Raw genomic sequence first — 21,756 nt, forward strand, 5'->3', positions numbered from 1 at the left:
TGTGACTTAAAGTTTTAAAATTGCTGTCCTGCTAACTAACTTGTCAGAGCACATGCATTCTGATCCAAGGTAAGTTAAAAATATTTCAGGTTGCTTTTTAAACCCTAAACTAAAATTAGTAACTCTCATGTCTTTCATAAACAGAGTGAAACAGTTTGATAGATATTTCTGGATCTAATTCAACAAGGATTTCTTATAGCCAATATTGGTTACCCCATGTTGTTTATTCTCAAATATAGTTTGGAATATTATAGGTATAATTTTGTGATTTTATTAGTTTTTTTGAGGAATTGTATCTCTTTTGAATTAAAGGACTAAAATAGTTTTGATCTTTAAAAAGTATTTTTGAAATATGCTTACTTTAGAACTTATTTGTTTGCAGACTTGAGAGATTCCTAGAGAAGGCCCGCAGTGTGTTGGACTATTTTGGACCCTACCTGGGTAGAATAGAAATCATGGGTAGCAGCAACAAGATAGAGAGGGTCTATTTTGAGATCAAACAGTCCCATATAGACCAATGGGAGAAACCACAGATCAAAGAGTCTAAGAGGTCTTTCCTCCACAGTGTGGTCAATGAAGGAGGGGACAAAGAAAAATTAGAATGCTTTGTCAACTTCTGTGAAGACTCCATCTTTGAGGTATTTAAATAGTTTTGCTTCAAAAATCTTCATGAAAACATTTTTGGATTTCCAAAAATTGTTTACATTATAATACTTGTGGTGGCTGATTTCTAGCCAACTGTTTCAGAAAAATTAGAGAGCTCTGTCAACTTCTGTGAAGACACCATGTTGGAGGTATCTAAAATAACTAATGTTGAACCTAGGATTATACAATGTAAAATATCATCAGTTGACTGCTCATGTCACTATATACTTCTAATATCTAGCTACTTGTGTTTGCTCCTTCAGGAAAATATCATTTATATGTAAGTCTATATAAAAAGTTAGAAATGCATTGAGGACTGACAACAGATATGATAACAAAGTGAGTGAATTTGTGAAAATTTAATTATTGTATTTTAAATTCCAAAGGATTTTTGTCATATGATAATGACATCTTTAGTAAATCTCCACTCTTCTAAATGTTATAGATGCAGCATGCCACAAGTATAAGTGCTGAGGAACAGAGACTGGCAGCTATGAGGAGTGGTTCTGGAGTACAAGAGGGAGGGTAGGTAGTCAGGAGAAATTTTATTATGTTCATTTCCATTAATTTCATCTCTGAGATGTATTGGTATATTTCAAAATATCATGCTTTACAATTTTTAGATAAATAAAGGTAAAGTTAGTGCAAAAACTTCTTTTATAATGATATAGTAGCCTCTTTTTGTGTGCTGAACGTCAAGTGTAATGTTTTTACGATTTTCAAAAGGAATTTGTACGCCCCATCAAACAAGGGGACATTAACCAAATGTTAAGAAAATTATTCACAATGATTACAAATATATACCACAAAACACAGATCAAGTTTATATTTTGGTGGCATCACTTTTATCATTCTTGAGTCATGTCCTTATATACAAAAAGAGTCGGCCAGAATTAATAGGAAAATTGGGACATATTTAAAATGTTCAAACAATAACTTAGAATGCCAATTTTGATTTGTTTTTTCAGAGTACTGGAGCCCATATCTACGGTCTATAGATTTGCCGTTGATGGTCTGTCCACTATGTTGTCATTATTTACCTGGACCAACATGAAATGGGGTTATCAGACATTTAAAAAGATGACATACTGGCAGTTGTTTGTAGCCATGATCAAGTTGAACTTTAGAATGGGTTTTCTACTGTTGACATTCTTATTCCATGTTTTATGGTAAGTTTGATGGTTGAAGATAGTAAAATCTTAGATAGCTTTATTTCAGCATCTTTACATGCATAAGCTAAACGTCTTCTTTAATGGATATCTCACTCTTTTGCATAGAATTTTTAAATGCTTCAAGACAATCAGTCAGTCAACTAAAAAATATAAATGTTTTAATTTTTTAAATAAAAAATTATGATAAAGTACTTATATATCTAATGAAGAAGTATTTGCTTGTTCAAAAGTGCTCGTCTTAGAGCATAGTTACAATACATTCAAATAGTCGTAAGAATCTGATTTGAAATCTATCTTGCACTATAAGTTCCCTATTAAATATAGTTTAAGAGTGAATTGACTTTAGCTAATACACTTCTGTTCTCTATTTCTTATCAGGACATTGATGAAGTTTATATTTAACATGATGAAAGGAGAGAGGGAGGAGTCGGTAGAAGGTTCACCACCAGCAATGTTAGCCCTTCCTGCTCCGCCTCCACCAAGAGTGTTTATACCTCCCATGGAATTAGAACCATCTGAGACAATGACACCATTTGGAATACCCATGAAATCAGAACAGGAGAGTGAAACAGAGGAGTAAGTGTTGCCTCTCTTCAAAATTTTATATTTTTAAGCTAAGAAACTTTTAAGTTCAGAAATATTTTCTTTTATTTAGTTTTAAACAATGAACAAAAATCCAAGGGATTAATTGATATGATTTCAGGAAATGTTACATACATGTACTCTATTGAAAACCTCTCCATTCACATTTATTGCAATACTGAAAACTTGCAAAAATTAAAATTTTCAGTTATACTAAATGACTTGAAAATTTTTCAAATATGTATTTCTAAGCATAAGCATTGTACAAAATAGATTAAAGAATATGACTAAAAAATAGTAGTAACGATATGAAATAATTGAAAACAATTGTTACAGCTATGACTGTTTAAAATCAAGATAAAGATTTAACATATATTCAGGTGAGTTTAGCTCATTGCTGTATATCTTAACTAGAAAATGAATACTAAGAAAGCCTTAATCATAATATTTATGTAATTTAATTTTGCAGACCACATCTGGCTAATGGAGTAAAAAAAACACCAGATACCCAGACAGAAACTACTACACCACCTGTGAAAGAGGTAATATGAAGTATAATACAATATTTGCATGAAAAGATTCCCACCCCCCGATGAAACAACAGGAAAATATACTGCAATAGTTCTTGCAGTGCAAAATGAATTCCAGAAATACTTCTGAACAAGACAGTAACCCACCAACATCAAACAATTAGAAATCATTTTAAAGAGCCCAACATATGATATTCAGTGATAGCAGTTTATTTACTACAACTGTCTATCTTAGAAACTTTGTCTTTTCAGAATTTTTAGTGAACAAAACACTTTTAAAAATGCAGTTTTCAATTCTATAGACCAATGAAAAATCAGTCCATTGTAAACAAAGTTTTATTATGAGTAAAAGAATGAAGAGTATAAATAAACTCATCATAGATACCAGGACAAAATTTAGTATATACGCTAGATGCGCGTTTCGTCTACAAAAGACTCATCAGTGACGCTCGAATCCAAAAAAATTAAAAAGGCCAAATAAAGTATGAAGTTGAAGATCATTGAGGACCAAAATTCCTAAAAGTTTTGCCAAATACAGCTAAGGTGATCTATGCCTGAGGTAGAAAAGCCTTAGTTTTTTCAAAAAATTCAAAGATTTGTAAACAGTAAATTTATAAATATAACCATATCAATGACAATAAAAAGATTTTATCATCCGATTTCTATGATTGGTTATACTGTTTTATTTTCAGCATACTAAGCCTGTAGTACAAGAAGAAGTTCCAGTAACTGAAACTGAAGAACCAGAAGATTCTGGACCAAGGTAAACCTAAATCCCAGAATAGACTTTTCCTGCTTGCCTACATGCAATTCTGATTACGTCATCAAAGGTTAATGCAGTATCATAAAAAAATCTTCAAAAAATAGGTTCCATTCAAAATACAAGATCCATCATACTAGTATTTAATTGTAAGCATGACTTGAAATTTCAAAAAAAAATATGTTTGGTTTAATTATAAGAAGACACAAACACACAGTAATCTTGTTTTTACTATGAAAAGTATTTCATAAGATGCTTGTTAAGGTGGTACCTAATACTACAGGGAGATAACTCTGTAAAGTCAGCTAATCGTTTTAATTACGTAGTGTTGTAAAGGGAATGTTAAGTTTCTCAATGATCAAAATAAGTGTTTGTCAAACTGCTATATAACCAGTGTAATTTTTCTGTCAAAACAGTTGGTTCAAAATTTTTGAAATTTTTATATTTTTGTAAGAGGGTCAAAGTAAATACATTGTCCAAATTTTATGAAAATTAAACGAGCCAAATTAATTTTAGTGAAAGTGTTGGGTACCACCTTAAGTTATAAAATTATAGGTTATTCACATTTGTCATGAAGGATATCAGATGGTGAACAATCAGTAAGGCCTTACTATGGCTTTTGGATGAAGAACAGCAATAAAAGTGTTGTACCTTTGCTTAGGTTTTGTTAAGTGTAAGGATTTTGTGATGAATTAATACACCATATGCCCTTTTTCCCAGTTTAAGTGACTCATATCTAGACTGACCTTCAAAACATATCTTTTCAGATCACCCAAAGCTGGAGAAGATGATGAATTACCCTATGAAGCAAAGAGTTTTGATTGGGGGAAATATGTTTTGGTATGTAAATCTGTAAATTAAATACGTAAGATTTTTGAAATTTTCTTTTTAGTTTGCTTTATAACAAAGATCTTAAGCAAATGATGTCAGTTTCTCCTGTGAGGATGTTTACTGATTTATATTTCCTTTGAAATGAATAGTAGCAATATTTAAGATAAATGTTATCAAAATCTTAAATTATTACAAGTCAATAACTTTTCATTCAAATTCTTAAGTCAGATTACTTAATTGAATCTAGTTAAGTGTTTGAGAGTTCCAGTTCTTTGTATATATTGTCTTTTAAAAAAAATAATTAATTTAATTTAAAGTTATTAATTATGTTTGTTTTTCAGAATATTCTCAGAAAATTTGCGGTAATGGAAATTTCATCCTTGTTTCTCAGCCTTTTTTGCAATCCATTTCAGAATGAACCTGTTTCTATTGAAATGAATTAAGATGAAATTTACCTCAACATTCCAATTCCAGGATTTTACACCTTTGTTACACTTTTCCCTCATTCAGCTCGACTTCAACTTCTAGTTTAGAAAAGAAATTTCAGACATTTTCATTTATAGTAGTACTATGAAATTTTAATATGTAGGGTTAAAAAAACATTTTAAAGAACTTTAAAAGGAATGTCCTTTAATAATTTGTCCCAGTTTTTCACAAGACCTTGTTTAACTTGATTCCCAACCATAAGAATGAACCCCTTTTAACCTTATCCTGAAAACACAGTTTTTAGTTAGAAATACTTGCATCAAGATTGTTCCTCCTATGGGCAGTTCACTGTGATTGTAGATTATAATTAAATTGAATAATTGACTTATACAAACACAATTTTATTTAGATTGGTTAATTTTTGGCGTTTAACGCCACCTTAAGCAGTATTAGCTATATCTTGTTGTTTCCAGTTTTTTATTGGTTGGGGAAGACGGAGTTTCTTCAGAGAATTTCTGACCTTTGCAAGAAAATTGACTATCCTAGTCAATTAAGATACATTGTAGGTGTCAATTGCCCCTGCTTAGTATGTGTCTTGTTCTAACTCACAACCTCAGTGTTAATAGGCTAGCAATACTTTAGACAAACTACTTGGAACACTTGGTCGCAGAGGCCCCGAAAATTTAATTAGAACGAACAATGACATTTTACTTTTACAACTAATTTGAGTGTTTTGCTTGTAAACTTATAGGTAACAAGTAGCTTATTTATTTTCTTTCAGAGTTTGTTTGCCAGGAATTTTTACAACTTTAAATATGCAGCCTTGGTTCTTGCCTTTATCATCAATGTCATGCTGTTATTCTACAGGGTGAGTGTCTAGTGATATAACATGTACAATTACAAAATGTACTTGAACCATGTTCATGTTTGAAATTCATATCATTCAAAGCCCTCTGTTTATGTAAATTTAGAAATCGATGTGTGCATTTTTTATTGTGAATCACTGATTATGGGTAAAATGGTGAGATCTAAATAATCATTTTGTGAATGAAAATCACTACAGAAATTATAAATGGGAGTTTATATTATTCTGAATTCTGAATTCTGAAAAAAACATCCGAATATTTTCTGAATTTACAGTATATATGTATATATGTGACTATTTGACAAAATATCAGCAGTATAGTAGTCGTATAAGAGCTCATATTGCAATCTACAGCATGATTCAGACAGCCCTTGAATATGTCAACTTGTCAACGTATATTTGTTCCACCTAACAGAAGTTCAGCTGGAAACTTTGTTATAAACCATGTCATGACATTTCTTCCTGTTGGATCAAAAATTCTATACCATTTATACTGTTAGTGTAAGTAACATATACTGTAATATTTGTTGAAGTGGAAATTATATTATTTGGCACATATTTCATGACAAGTTAGGTCTCCATTCTGCACAAATTTAAAATATGATAGCAAATAAAATTATATCCCAATTAGGTCAACAGAATCCCATTAGCAGGAGATGAAGCAGACGACAACAGTGACAACAATGCAACAGAAGGAAGTCCAGTAGAGCAGGAGTTTGATGAGGTCGTTGCTATGGAAGATGACATTTACTTTAGAGAATACATGATGCAGATTCTAGCTATTGCTCATAGTGTGATATCATTCTCCATGCTCATTGCTTACTACTGTCTCAAAGTTCCTTTAGTTATATTCAAAAGAGAGAAGGAAATTGCCAGGAAGTTGGAGTTTGAAGGATTATGGGTAGCTGAGCAGCCAGAAGATGATATCAAGGCACACTGGGATAAACTTGTTCTAAGTACTCAATCATTTCCAGAAAGCTACTGGGACAAGTTTGTTAAAAAGAAGGTGAGTGCTTTGGTTTATAAGATCAGAATTATATTTTTTTCCTAATCGTCTATTTGAAATAAACAGAGAGCATGTTTCAATCATAAGTTAACTCAATTGACATAATACATTGCTGTAAGGGGAGAGCATGTTTCTTATTAGGAAATCACATTCTCTTTTGAGACTGAAACCCTGGATCCCTATGTTTCAAATCAATGCTTTAACTGACTAAGCTATTGCTAAATAAGCACTATCTCATCTCTAAATCAATTACGGCTTCGTAAATATCTACTACTCAAGGGAAGCAATCTCGTTGCACAGAAACAAACAAAGACATTTGTTGACAGGATATGGAAAGTGTAATCATATTGATTTGATATTAAAATTAGGTGTACATTAGATTTTTTATCAACATATAAATTTCAGGGGGCTTTTTCTTTTGTTATAAGTAATATATATATATATATAGTATGGATAGCTTGATAAATTTAGTTAGTTCAAGATTGTTCTTTGTTTTAGGTGAGAGCTAGATATGCAGAGCAGTATGACTATGAAGCTATCAGTAACCTATTAGGAATGGACAAAAGTGATTCCATCAAAATTGGAGAGGAACAGAAATCTGGTGTGCTTCCATCCTTGTAAGTTTTAACATTTATATGAAGAAGAAGGAAACATTTGATTTTAGGGTTTTATTATAAAAAACTATTTGATAATGTGTTAGTGTGGATTCAGTATTATTAGGGTAAAACCAATTTTTGTGGGTGTAGGTTAAATACATATGTATATGTCATTTATTTTTTTCATAATGTTTTAGTATTAGGATTTAATAATCCTATTTTCCTGAATCAAACTATTTTATGAGCTAACCAAAAAAAATGCTAGCATTAGTAGAAATACATGATTCCAAACAAAGAGAATTAGGTAAAATGAGGAATGAAACATTTTGTTTGAAAAATCCTAATTTTAAAACTGAAATGAATAGTTGTTATGCATGTGATTATTTATATGAAAGAAAATGGAAGAATATTTCTGACATGCATCAGTCTTTATAGTTGCCATATTGAAACTTTAGTTTAATTTCCCTTTTTAGCCTGAGCAATGTTGATTGGCAGTACCAGATTTGGAAATGGGGTGTCATCTTTACAGATAATGTAAGTCAACATAATAATTCATCGAAGTACAATTAGTTTAGTTTAAACATATTTATTTATAGTGAATTGGGAAACAAGTTTTACAACTTATATAAATCCCTGTCCACTTTGCGGGTGTGGGTGCTGCCTTGTAGCTGCATTAGCCTACTCTTTTTCCAAATCTACAAGGGTGTCTTTAACGTGCAAGAGATATGGCTCTCTCTTAATACGGGTCAGCCGTTTATTGTCCCCGTCTGATGGACTATCATTGTTTCCTCAAGACCATACTCGCAAATGGTGTCAAGGGAGAGCCGAAAATCAGTCCCTGAAATTTTCATCCCGGAATGGGAATCGAACGAGTGACCTTTGTGTTAGTAGTCCGATGCATTAACCACTACACCACAATTTGATTTGGAAAGATTTTATTAGACTTATTTAATGTGCCAAAATAATTCTTTATTTGTGTTTAAAAAGATACCCAATATACCACATAAAACTCTGTTTTAACTTAACAAATTAAATTCAAAATAAGCATTTCATAATTAATTCAGTGAATAAAAATCGGCTTAATCTACTTTTGGGAGCATTGGTACAGATGTAGGATATTTTAATCTTCAATTGTTTTATTTTTGTAGTCATTCTTATACATTGCTTGGTACTTCATCTTCTCAGTCCTAGGAAACAAGAATTACTTTTTCTTTGCTGCACATTTATTGGATGTTGCTATTGCTATTCCCGCACTGAGGACTATTTTACAGTCTGTTACACACAACGGTAAACAGGTAAGAAATTTTTATTACATGGTAATCTAGAGCTTATTGGTAACAGTATTCACAGTGCAACCTCATCCAAAAGAACTAAAATAAAAGCAGTGTCCTTTATGATTTATTGATATAGCCATTTAGGATTTAATGCCTGAGATATTTAGGATTTAATGTGCTAACCAATGATTGGCAGGAATATTTATACTTTTCTTGGAAAAATTTTGTTGAATATATAGGGAATCACTGCAGCATGACCAGAGCTGGCCCCCTATTAGGCAGTCAGTGGGCACCAACTTATGAAAAATTCTGGATCCGCCATTTAGCACCTCATTAGTGAAATCATGGAACTGTCAATATAATACTTACATGGTGTAATCAACTCTTCCTATAGTTTTCATCCCATATCCCTGAAGATTTTTTTTTTTGAGAATTTTATTCTCCTTTTGGACATGGGAACTAAGTCATTTTTCAGCAAACTGTACAAAAGATGGTAAAAGTTTTGTGTCAATCTGTTATCTATCATGTGCAGGTATTTTTGTTGTATGTTCTCATTCAAAACAACATTTTATCAACATTACATAATAGCAATGGCTAGAGACATGTTGCTTTCTTATAATTTCCAACAGCTGTGTTAAGCAGTCTATCTAAATATTTTACTTTTAAATTTTCAAAAGGGTCTTTTTTTCACATATTCAGGCAAAATGTTTATTTGATGGTTACCATGGCAACAGGCATTATACATGGAAAATAAAGACATAATTTTACTTATTTACCAAAGTTCTTATGATAGGGGGGAAAAAATTACTTCTGTGACATGTCATGAATCACTCTCTGCATGATTATTACAAAGACAGGTACTTAAACCACTTATAGACTTTGCCTTCTATTAAAAAGTAAAATCACAAAAATACTGAACTCAGAGGAAAATCAATTCGGAAAGTCCATAATCACATGGAATAATCAAATAACAAAACGCATCAAAAACAAATGGACAAGAACTGTCATATTCCTGACTTGGTTCAGGCATTTTCAAATGTAGAAAATGGTGGATTGAACCTGGTTTTATAGCTAGCTAAACCTGTCACTTGTATGACAGTCGCATCAAATTCCATTATATTGTCACCGATGTGTGAACAAAACAAACAGACACAATAGGTAAAAATGGTCAAAAATAGGGGTACAGCAGTCAACATTGTGTTATCATCTTAATCACTATAAAAACAACAAATGTAACGAAGAAGCACAAAAAGGCATACATCAAATTAACATCCTCATTTTGATTATATTATACGATTTGATTTGTCTATGTAAAATGCACCCATCAAGGAAGGAGGGTATTGAGTACTGGTGTAAAATAGCGCGTTTGAAATTCGCACAGGTAGACATAAAATAATTTTGTCGTTCAAAGTATGACGGGATGCATAAATACAGTCACGCAAAACATGCAAAATAGATATAACAAAAACTGACTTAACAGTTAAAGTAATAATAATAAATAAAATAATAGTGTGGTTCAAAGTATGACTGGATACTATAAGTTATATGGTTCGCTACTGACCCCATACGGATCCATAGAGGGTTAGTAAAATCCATAGGGGGTGAGGCTGGAGGCCGAGTCCCCTATGAATTTTTTTCACCCTCTATGGATCCGTAGGGGGTCGGTAGTTAACCGTATAACGAATTTATCGGACGCTGGACTTTTTCTGCGGCGTTTTGTTGAAAAATAAACAATGAAACACAACAACATTAATAGATGACGTCGCCATTAACGCATCATGAACCCCATATGAAACTTACTAACCCCATACGGTCTCATAGGGGGTCACCACGTGACGGCGTTTAACCAATCGTATACCAACTAGACAGCAACCAAGCAACACACAACAAGACATCAATCACTTTAATTGAGTACAAAGTACAAATTTGTTTAACACTTGTTTTCTCATGGCGCTGATTTGATACTGACATATTTTTGAAAATTATATTTTAAAATACAAAAAAAATTTGAATTTTAGAATTATTTTCTTTAGTCAAGTATTGTTTTATAGTTTATTTTAACTGACAGTTCAGAATCCAGAAAATTTAACAGTAAAAATTTTGGCTTCTGGTGGTTTTTCTTCTTGTGTTCCACAGCCAATGTACAAAAGACCATCAATCCCAATGTCTAAAGAAGAAGGAAGGTTGATACCAAATTCTTCAGCCTTCAAATAATGAATGCATTTTCCTTTACGGAGTATATGGAACATATGATTTTGATCATCGGTGACTATGATATTGTTTGATTGTGTAGCAACTAAATCATTAGGTTGAAATATTTGTTCTTTTTTCATATCTGGATGACCTTTATATACCCATCTCACTCCATTGGAATCATTTAATGCCACTATCCTGCCACGCCAATCGTCTTCCGACAGAATGTCTATGACATATATGTTATCGTCATTGTCAGTAGTTATTCTTCGAGGTGCAGAAAATATAGGTTTCCTTTTACTATCTAAGTGATATTCATTCTCTTTTTTCCCATCCAAATCCATCACAGTGATTTTTCTTGGACCACTAATAGGGAATGCCCTTTCTCCTTCATTTCTAGCACCCACTATTATTTTATTTCCCGCTGATACATGGACAGAGATACATATCAGTGGGGCTACACTATATTTTGTCTCTTCAACTACTGAAGTTCTATTTTGAAATATTTTTAGTTCAGGTTCTTTTGTACAAAGCAGTAATCCACCGTACAGTAATAAAGCCATGTCTGATATTTCAATATTTATATTTTTGATGACATTTATTGATTCTTTGACAGGTTGTACTTTCTGTAAGGTTTTACCCTTTCCATAATCTATCCAAAGCATTCCATGATCACAGCACACTAAATTTTCTACAAAATTTAATCCAGTTTTATATTGCTGATTAACTTTAAAAATGAATTCATCCTGTAATTTTTCGTCCTTGAAGTCAATTAATTCTCCATGCTGTGCAATTAGAATTGGGTGTTTTTGTGGTATGTACTGTGGCAGTCTTTTAAATGTTGGGTTCACTGTTCTGTGTTTAAGGCTTCTTTTTTCTTCCTTTAATTTATTGAAGACATCATTAGCATCGTTTGAATGTAAGGCTTGGTATACGTTTTTGTTCCTAAGTTCTATTTTTTTGTTGATCTTCTGTGATCTGTCTTCTTCTTCATTTAAAGATAGCTTCAAAATTTCCCATCTGTCTTCAAGATCATTTAAAAGTTTATTTGTATGCTTGTCAACTTCATTCTTTAAAACTTGATCTTGATTTAGAATTTTCAGCTTCTCGGATTCATATTTTGAGCTTTCAGAAGATTTCAGAGACTCTAATTTAGAAAGTGTTTTAACATTATCTAATAACAACTCTTCACAATCTGAGTTCAAAGTTTCAAGTTTATTTATAGTAAATTTATATCCTTCATCTAACTCAATCATGGTATGCTTGTTATGTGTTTTAGCAATACACAAAGGGCAGACAACTTCCTCACAGTCCAGACAAAATAAACAGCAGTTTTGTCCAATATGAAGTTCACATGCTATATTACTAAAATCCACACTATATTTTGCTTGCTGGTGGTAGATTGCTATGTCTTTTATATCTATGATTTCATGCTTGTCAGTGGATTTAACTTTTAGGTGAAGTTTCTGGCATTTTGTACACAAAAGAAAGTCACATTGTAAACACTTCCATTTTATCTCACTGGATTCTTCACACAACTGACATGACATAGGTGCCTGAATCTTCTGGATAGATTTGGAAAACGCCATGATAATGATCCAAATATATGCTATATTTATTAAAGTTTTTATTTTATCTAACAAGATCTGTGTATTGTTTTATTAAAGATTACATTCAGTGTTGAAAAAAAATCAATATTTGTCGAGGTGTTTTGGTATTTAAATGCATTGTAAGGTTGACAATAATGAAGAAGTGCAAGTCACTCAGTGCATCGAGGAACATATCATTGAGATAGATAATATTTAAGCAAAATTTTAAAGATCTTTTCTGTGGTGAAAGAGTAAATTGATAAAAATATGTGATCTTGGTTAAAACTATTTGTGTATTGAATAAACATAGAAAATCCATTACTTGAAACTAGTAACAAGTGAAAGATATAATATGCATACCTGTCACAATAACTCTCTTTTGGTATTGTTTTCTTTTAATGTTTGGGTTTTTATGCACCACCTACGATAGTAGAGGGGCATTATGTTTTCTGGTCTTTTCATCTGTCCGTTTGTCTGTTTGTCCATCAGTCCCGCTTCAAGTTAAAGTTTTTGGTCAAGGTAGTTTTTGATGAAGTTGAAGTCCAATCAACTTGAAACGTAGTACACATAATCCCTATGATATGATCTTTCTATTTTTAATTCCAAATTAAGAGTTTATACCCCCAATTTCATGATCCACTGAAAATTAAAGTGCAAGAGGGGCATCCGTGTTGTTGGGGAAACATTTTTGTTTATTTCTTTTTTTTATTTTTCTATTCTGATATTTTTTTCTACAAAATCAGCCAGTAATAAATTCAAAAGGTATCAGTACAAAACAGACAAAAGATAGAAGAGGATATTATTTGATTTTGTTTTTGTTATCTATCAATAAAAGTGGGTTCTTGAATCTATGAAACCATTTATCCTTATCAAGATTGACTTAGAGTTTCACAGAATCATCTCAAAGTAATGATTAAAAATTCAGGGTATATGTAATTCCTTTTTCCAAGGGCTGTCTAGTGTGGTTAGAAACTACTTTTCAGTTTTACTTTTCAAAAGACTTTGAATCTGACAAAATACCATGTTTCAGTTCCTTCAATAATCAATTCTTGTTTGCTGAAAAACACATCTACTAAATGTCCTAAAACTTTTCATAATATTTTTCTCAGAATCTTATTTTATGAATTTGATTGATTTGCATATTTAATGCAAAATACAGTCCAACAATAGTGTGTGAAGTTATGATTGGTTAGCCATTACTCAAGTGCCTTACTTAAGAATCTAGAATGCAGAAATTTAGCTAATTCATTAAATTATCAGTTGTTAATAAGTTGGTACTTTTTCTATATTATAAGATATGCTTGTTTTATTTATTTTCCAGCTTGTGTTGACAGTAATGTTAACCAGTGTTATTGTGTACATTTACACAGTTTTAGCTTTTAACTTCTTCCGTAAATTCTACGTGAAAGAGGAAGATGGAAACACAGATTACAAATGTCATGATATGTTAACAGTAAGTAACATTTTTACTTTTAAATGAGACAGCAATCTAACAACACAATAAAGCCAAACATAAAGTCATTTAAAGGTCAATATATTGTCAGATTCTAAGATTTGTATCAGCTCACAAGTTGAGTTGGATGCAGTGAGCATTCAAATACATTGCAAGATTGTTAAGGGAGTTCGCTTCTCAGTTTCAAATTAATTAACTTTTCAACACACTAGTTTATATAGATAGGGAATTAATAAAGGAATCCAAAGAGCAAAAAAAATATATAGGTCACTTGCTTGTTTTCGAGATATAAGCCATTGAAATTTTGGCGGGAAAATATTCTCCCTTGACTTTTCATAACTTTATCATTGACAGGTTGAAGTTCTCAAAAACTGTTAAAAAGTAATTAAAATTTTATAAGACTTTTACAGATGGCATATCATTATACATGTAAAAGATTTACAAAAAGAAAAATGCAGGTCACCAGGCAAATTTTTCAAGGCATTCAAATGGGTAAAACCAGAGGATTCCAAAAATCTGACAAAAAATCCAAAACATGACAAGCCAGCTTCCTTAAATAAATGTATGACATAAGGAGTGACCAGTTACAAACTAAAACTGAGGAAAACAACAAAAACAACAGAAATGCCAAAGTGCAACAAAAACAAATGCCAATGCAACATTCATAGAAACAGACTTCTAGATAACAACTGCCATATTCCTGACTAGGTACAGGACATTTTAAGAAAAAATGATGGGTTGAACCTGGTTTTGTGGCTAGCCAAACCTTGCGTTTGATTGTGTAAAGCTGTTACTAATGTTTGTCTATTATTTTCAGTGTTTTGTCTACCATTTACATACTGGTGTAAGAGCTGGCGGTGGTATAGGTAAGTTGTTCATATAATTAGAAGGAAATAATTTAGAAAGTCAAAAAACTAGTATACATATGTATGCAAGCACAGGTTTTTGTTTGAAATATCAGGGGAGTAATTTTTGATTTAGGGAAATATTCAATTTGTCTAACCTGATAAAAGTTCTGAAATGTATTTCATCTCTCTATCTTTCTTTGGAATATGAGGGTAGTAATGGGATACCTTCATGACAAATTGCGGTAAAAAGTCTTGCCAAATAATGTTACGTTTTGTGCATGATGATAATATGTACACTTTCTTTTAGACGATAAAGAAATCAACTGATTCTGATGCATCTCATTATTTTTTTTTCCAAAAATGACAATAACAATAATTATTTGAGACCTCTGACAAATCACCATAAGAAAACTTGAGGAATCACAGTAAAATTTGACTGACGTTTATGGTAGCCAAAAATGCCTGGCAGTATAGGAATTACTACCCTCGAATATGCTATAAGAACTGTCTTATACCTGCTATTACAATCTACTGAACATTGGGCGGGAAAAATTATGTAATTTGTTAATCAATTTTAAATAGAGATTTAGGTAGATTTAGGTGAAAGCTTATACACAGTTATGTCATTGCTTGGAGGAGATTGTGAAACTAGCCATGGTGTATGCTTAACACCATAAATCACTAAAAAAAACATTTTATATATATTTTTTTATATATATATATCTAGGTGATGAGATAGAGCCAGCAGATGGAGATCCAACTGAAGTGTGGAGGATCTTATTTGATATTACATTCTTTTTCTTTGTGATTGTTATACTACTAGCTATCATCCAAGGTAAGGACAGCACATGGCCTGAGTAAATGTCTAAAGATAACATAAGTTGAACTTTGTGAAAATATATAGATGAATTGAAATCACAGTTTCTCTATTTGTATGCCCCCTTTGTAGGCTACAGGGGCATTAAGTGTAATCCTTGACCAACTGTTCCTCTGTCTTCCATCGGTCCCATTTAAGTTGCAAAGCTTGATATGGGATATTAGTATTCTCTGACACATTCTTCTGTAACCCGAATAATTCAGTCGTTATATTCCGCTGATCTACGAAGGCTACATTAACGCCTGAACGTCTTCCTCGATCAAGACCGTCAACCGGAATTTTCACACCGCTTTGCAATATGGGAATTTTGATTTAAATTGGCAGCTAAAGAAGGAGGAGTTCCGGATGTTAATTGATGTTAAACAATGTAAACTGATGTTAATTGATGTTAATTAATTATTATCGGATTTGTGTTAATTGAACACACGTGTTTGGTAAGACAATTACAAGAGAGTTGCGCAGACTCATCATCCTGATCGCCACTGATTGGCTCTCTCTCACAGAGAGCAGGCGACGTGGCCAATGATCATAAGGAGTTCAAGCCCTCGTGTTGGAGAAAATCGGACACGGAAAGGGCTTGAATTATTCGAGTTAATTCTTCTGTTATCTTTATATCATGTACCTGTAGAAAAAAATCTTGTGTTGTTTTTGTGTGTGTGTGTTGGGATGGAGTTGTTATTTCATAGAAATAAGAAGATGTGGTATGAGTGCCTATTAGACAATTTTTCATCCAAGTCACAATGTGTGAAAGTAAACAATTATAGGCCATTGGCTCATGGCTATATGATTTATTGATTTATTTTTTTTCATTCTATGAATAAATGAATCAAAGAATTCACAAACTAAAGAAAATATTAATTCATGATTTGAATTTCCCTTTTATAAAATAGGCTAGAGATGATCATTCAAATCTTGTGTCAAATATACCAGTGTAAAATTTTTATTCTCCTGAAAAGTAAAGCATTTTAAGGAACTAAATCAATAATAATTCCCTTTAATATATTTTTTCTGACAAATGTTACATTACCATTTCAGGTTTAATTATTGATGCCTTTGGAGAATTGAGAGATCAGTTAGAACAAGTCAAAGAAGACATGGAGGTAAGATTAAATTTTTGAAATTTCATATTTTCTTTTCAAGTATTAAATGAATAAATTCTTTTTGAATGTTTTAAAATGTATTGAAGAAAGAGTAACTTTTGATACCAAAAACTGCAAAATAATAAATAAAAACTTCATAACGTAATAAGATATAGATTTGAATAATATTTTTCCATCAAGAATAAGATCTTGTAAGAATACAAATGTTTTTCCAATTAAAGGGTCATGTAATACTCTATAATGAGTTATTATGGAAACATATTGTCACTTAGAAACAAAAATGATGTGTAACTGAACTAATTATGGATTATATAAGTTTTCAAGTTGTTCTGATTATTAAAGAGATGTGAGTTTCATATCAGATTTTCTGAATTAATATATTTTTTAAGTTAACTAACTTATATTTCAGTCAAAATGTTTCATCTGTGGTATTGGAAAAGAATACTTTGATAAAGTACCTCATGGGTTTGAGACTCATACGACAAATGAACATAATTTTGCCAACTACATGTAAGTATTTTGTTGACACTCATTTAACCTTCATAAAATAATTCTGCCCTATTTCAAATCATTTTCTATAGATAATTGCTCTTCAGGCTTAAACAAATTTCACAAATGAGCACAAATATTCAATAAAGTGGATGCACTGTTTATTTGATATATATGATTATTGTATAGCAATACATGTATAATATTTCCCACAAAAAGTAACCAAACGTTAGCGTGCAATAAATCTTCAAAATTCATGACGTCATCAACGACAAAATCTTAGTTTAAACCAATTTTTACTTTTAAATATTATATTGCTATACAATAAAAGGGTTATTGCATGAATATTGGGGAATATTGTCCCTCGTAGAACATATATTGCACTCGCAAGCTCGTGCAATATAAAATTCTACTCGGGACAATATTCCCCAATATTCATGCAATAACCCTATATTATAATAGAAAAAAAAAAGGATATGGGTTATCCAAAATCAGTACATGCACTGCACAACTACACATAAAAAGCAAAAGAAAAGTCCATGTATTGCTTTTCTTTATCTCAAAGTCATAGTGGGGCTATCAACATGGAGCATTAAAAAAAAAAAAGAAAAGAAACTGAATGTATGACGTCATGAGCCTACCTCATTGATATGGCCTAGAAAACAGCAACAAACAGATTATCAATCAGTGATATTGTTTGCTTTAAATTAGTGGAGAATAAAGGCTTTTTCCCCTGGAAAAGAATCCCAATTTGAAAAAAAAATGGCTTAAAATTATTCCCAAAAAGACAACTTTTTTCCCAAACAGTGCAATCTCAGTACTAATTGTGCATGAATACAAACTGAAAAACACTCATTTAAAAAAAATGCATGCCTCAAATGACTATATGTGCAGATTTGATGGTCTATTTGTGTATCATCACTGACAAAATGGGGTGTTATCTTAAAGCAGGGTTTAACTCTTGAAAATGGGTCTGTAAATTGTAGTTTCAGTCAAATTCATGGTTTATTTTAAATTTCCCAATTTGATGAAAATGGCGCATATTTTCCCAATAAAAAAGGGTAGAGGTAGTTTTGAAAAAAGCCAACAATATCACTGTCAATGGTCAATAAAGCTGGAGGATGTAACTGTTATGTAACATGCATGCAGTGGACATCATAACTAATCAAAAGTACACTGGTCTCCAAATATTTTTATCATTAATCAAGAATTATGTTATATATATAAGTCAAAACTTTATCATACAGTTATAAATGAAAGTGATTTATTTTACAATTGACAGGTTTTTCCTGATGCACTTGATTAACAAGCCTGATACAGAATATACAGGACAGGTACGTATTATATAAGTCTGTCTGTATCTACGGTCTTAGGAGTTGTCTGTTCATTTGGATTTAAATTATGGTACACCAAAAGGAAAAGCAAGATGTATTCTAGTCTGGTTTAAACATTAAAATATAATTACATTAGATGTATGTTTCATTATAATATTTTATTCTGATTGGCTAACTGCACATCACGTGTTATTCCGTAAGCAGTTGCATTGCTCAATACAACTTTTCATTCATGATAACACTTGCTCCAACAATAAAGTGCACAGGTGAATTAATGTAAATAATAAAATATATAAAATTTGTGTTTTCATGATCATAGCTAAAAAATGTAATTATAAGTATTGAATGCTTCTTTTTGTAACTTTATAGGGTTGTAAAAGCGTTGACCGTGCATACATTTTTAGAATGAAGCGTTTCCTCGCTTCATACAAAATGTACTTCGGTCAACGCTTTTACACCCCAATAAATTTACAAAAAGAAGCATTCAATTCTTAAATGAAACACCAAATAAACAAATGAAACATTTTTGAATAAAATAGTTGAGTTACCTTTGTACTGCTGATTTAAATTTTTTATCAGGAATCCTATTTATTTTCTTTCCATTTATAAATATTTCAGCTGGTACAAAATTTATAGTAAACTACCTGATAGACTTTTTATGTCTAAAATTTATTTCATACACATGTAAAATATGTAATATGAATATCTGTTGAAAAAATCAATGGTACTGATAATTTTGTTTTTTGTGTATTGCCTGATGTTTTTTGGTACATTATAAACAAGCTAAATCAGTTTTTACCTGTAAATGTTTTACTTTTATTTATTATTTCAGGAAACATATGTATGGGAACTGTATCAGCAGAGGTGCTGGGACTTCTTTCCTGTAGGAGATTGCTTCAGAAAACAGTATGAAGATGAACCCAGTAGCTAAAACTGGCTATACTCCTAACATAGGAGTTACTAAATCAAAAACATTTACCAAAGAAATGGCAATAAGATGCTAGATATACTCATATAGTTGATATTTTTACACTTATGTAGATTATTAATAGGAGAAATGATTTTATACCATGGAAAACATTGTACTTAAATTTTCTGAAAGTTTGATGCTGATTTTATGACAAAGTTATAAAAGTTGTTTGTTGAAAGTGATGTTTTACAAGATTTTACTTGTTTGTGATGTCAGAAAACTTTCCACATAGCCTAAATGGACAAAGAGACATTTTGGTAGTGTACCCCTTTTATTTTTAATTTTTGTGTGTCCTCACCTCATTAGTTTTTTCGAGACAAAGTCCATGAGGGTTATGTGGGACAGTATTAATACATGTACTTAAATACATCTCTATCTCTGGTGAAAAATTATTCGAAAAATAGAAACGTTAAAACTGGATTTTCTAGTACTAAATTTGAAAATCTTTGACTGGATTTTCTGTTTCGTATTTTTCTTGAAGATCTGGTAGAGGAGATGTAGTGTTCTTGTTTTGATTTATGGAATCCTGCTTTGTTCCATTGTTGTGATACTCAATTTTGAAATTGTGATTTTGTTTAGTCCGCCATTTTTACATTAAATGATATTTACTGTGATTTTGAAAATAAGAGTGTTTTCCTAGTATTTTATATTTGTGTACCTCAAAAACTTGAGATTGTAGTGAATCATATCATTGTTTTGTCCATCACATTTTTTACCAAGTCACTAGACAGTTGTTGTTATTTGTTTATTGTTAAATAGATCTTTTTATAGTGGTTAGTTATATTTGTTAGTTCGCTGTTAGTAGCTAAAGAATCTCGTCCATTTCTATCCCTCCCCTTTTAATCAATGCATTCACATTTTTATTGCCTTTTATATAGTTTTGGTTTGGTTTTTCATATCATTATTCATGGTATCATGCAAGTATATTTTGTCATGGTGTCATTGTGTTTTTATTTGGTCATGGCTTTTCACAGTTGTATACATTGTATCATGGAGTTTGTAATTTGTCATGGTTTTTCACAATTTTATACATGGTGCCATGAACTTTTTTTTTCATATTTAATGTTAAGATCTGGGATGTTTTTTTTTCAATGCAATAAAAAGAAGATCATGCTCATTTGTCAAATATATGTTGACGGTTTATTGTTCAGTGTTTAAAGCATGTATTATCACAGTTGTGCCAAGTATTTTAACATTGTTAATTTTTTGTTTGTTCCATAGATGTTATTGAACTTCACCTTTAATTTAAATTATGTAGACTAGTCAGGACTTGTGCAATAGCTCACTTAGATTTATATGTAGTTAGATAAAGCTATACATTTGCTTTTATTTATTTGTTTACTTATTTATTTATTTATTATTTGTTTACCTTCACTGAAAACATATCATTTAATGTTAATGAAATGTTTTTGTCATGAGTTGTATGTTCATTACACATATCCCTTTTTCACATCAAGGTTTTAAAAAATATTGAACTTCACAAAGAAAATAGTTGTACAAATTTCTGACAATATGCTAGGTTTCCTTTGCAGTTTTGGTAAACTTTTTTAAAACTACAAATATGTAGTAAAAATCTATGTGTAAAATTACTCTCTTTGATGCTGATAAGACCCTTTTAAGATATTGTTGAAGCAGTAACATTTAGTGCAAAATAATTGATATTCTATTTAAAGATTTAAATAGGTTTAACAAACAACTTTTCAGAAATACGTTTTATCCTTTAAACATCAGATCTTTGTATAATATTTTGATATTTCTGTTTATATCATTTTTAGATCAGAATCTTGCATGTGTGCCATCCTGGAACAAAAAGTACTTGTTTTTTATATCATGATTAACATAAAGTCTTCCAGATGCATGTAGTAGAATTTGTTTTCGTATTTTTCCCTGTGAATAGGAATGTTTTTCATATGATCACTATTCATCCACTGTAGAAAGTTGTCAAATGCAATTTTGATTTTATTACCAAAGAAATAAAAGATAAAATCTTTGTCATGTGTTGTTTTACATTTTGTTAAAACCATTGATTACAGCATTGGGTTTAAGTACTGAAGTTATTTGCTCAGTCTACTGGGACATATAAAAAGATGACGAGATGACATAGTAATTAACAATTTACTGTTCAGCCTTCAACAATGAGCAAAGCCCACACTGCATAGTCGGCTTTAAAAAGCCCTGAAATGATATCGTAAAACAATTCAAACCAAAAAACTAAA

The 21,756-nt window shown here is 31.2% G+C and overlaps 1 protein-coding gene across 10 annotated transcripts in view; it reads left to right on the forward strand.

Moving 5' to 3' along the window:
- LOC143069384 (ryanodine receptor-like) overlaps positions 1 to 21,530 on the forward strand; it is a 141,115-nt gene extending 119,585 nt beyond the window's left edge. For all 10 annotated transcript variants that reach the window (XM_076243985.1, XM_076243986.1, XM_076243993.1 and 7 more), the window contains 20 exons: positions 383 to 638; positions 1,091 to 1,170; positions 1,614 to 1,814; positions 2,196 to 2,393; positions 2,869 to 2,941; positions 3,622 to 3,692; positions 4,457 to 4,529; positions 4,862 to 4,882; positions 5,728 to 5,814; positions 6,443 to 6,817; positions 7,316 to 7,434; positions 7,887 to 7,947; positions 8,562 to 8,708; positions 13,791 to 13,922; positions 14,740 to 14,788; positions 15,498 to 15,605; positions 16,683 to 16,747; positions 17,157 to 17,257; positions 18,519 to 18,570; positions 19,403 to 21,530. In XM_076243985.1, the coding sequence (XP_076100100.1) occupies positions 383 to 638; positions 1,091 to 1,170; positions 1,614 to 1,814; positions 2,196 to 2,393; positions 2,869 to 2,941; positions 3,622 to 3,692; positions 4,457 to 4,529; positions 4,862 to 4,882; positions 5,728 to 5,814; positions 6,443 to 6,817; positions 7,316 to 7,434; positions 7,887 to 7,947; positions 8,562 to 8,708; positions 13,791 to 13,922; positions 14,740 to 14,788; positions 15,498 to 15,605; positions 16,683 to 16,747; positions 17,157 to 17,257; positions 18,519 to 18,570; positions 19,403 to 19,501 (2,368 nt within the window). In that variant the 3' untranslated portion in view covers positions 19,502 to 21,530. The remainder of the gene's footprint in view (positions 1 to 382; positions 639 to 1,090; positions 1,171 to 1,613; positions 1,815 to 2,195; positions 2,394 to 2,868; positions 2,942 to 3,621; positions 3,693 to 4,456; positions 4,530 to 4,861; positions 4,883 to 5,727; positions 5,815 to 6,442; positions 6,818 to 7,315; positions 7,435 to 7,886; positions 7,948 to 8,561; positions 8,709 to 13,790; positions 13,923 to 14,739; positions 14,789 to 15,497; positions 15,606 to 16,682; positions 16,748 to 17,156; positions 17,258 to 18,518; positions 18,571 to 19,402) is intronic.
- Positions 21,531 to 21,756: the final 226 nt, after the last annotated feature.

The sequence above is a fragment of the Mytilus galloprovincialis genome, chromosome 3, assembly GCF_965363235.1.
Source record: "Mytilus galloprovincialis chromosome 3, xbMytGall1.hap1.1, whole genome shotgun sequence".
NCBI classification, from domain to species: domain Eukaryota; kingdom Metazoa; phylum Mollusca; class Bivalvia; order Mytilida; family Mytilidae; genus Mytilus; species Mytilus galloprovincialis.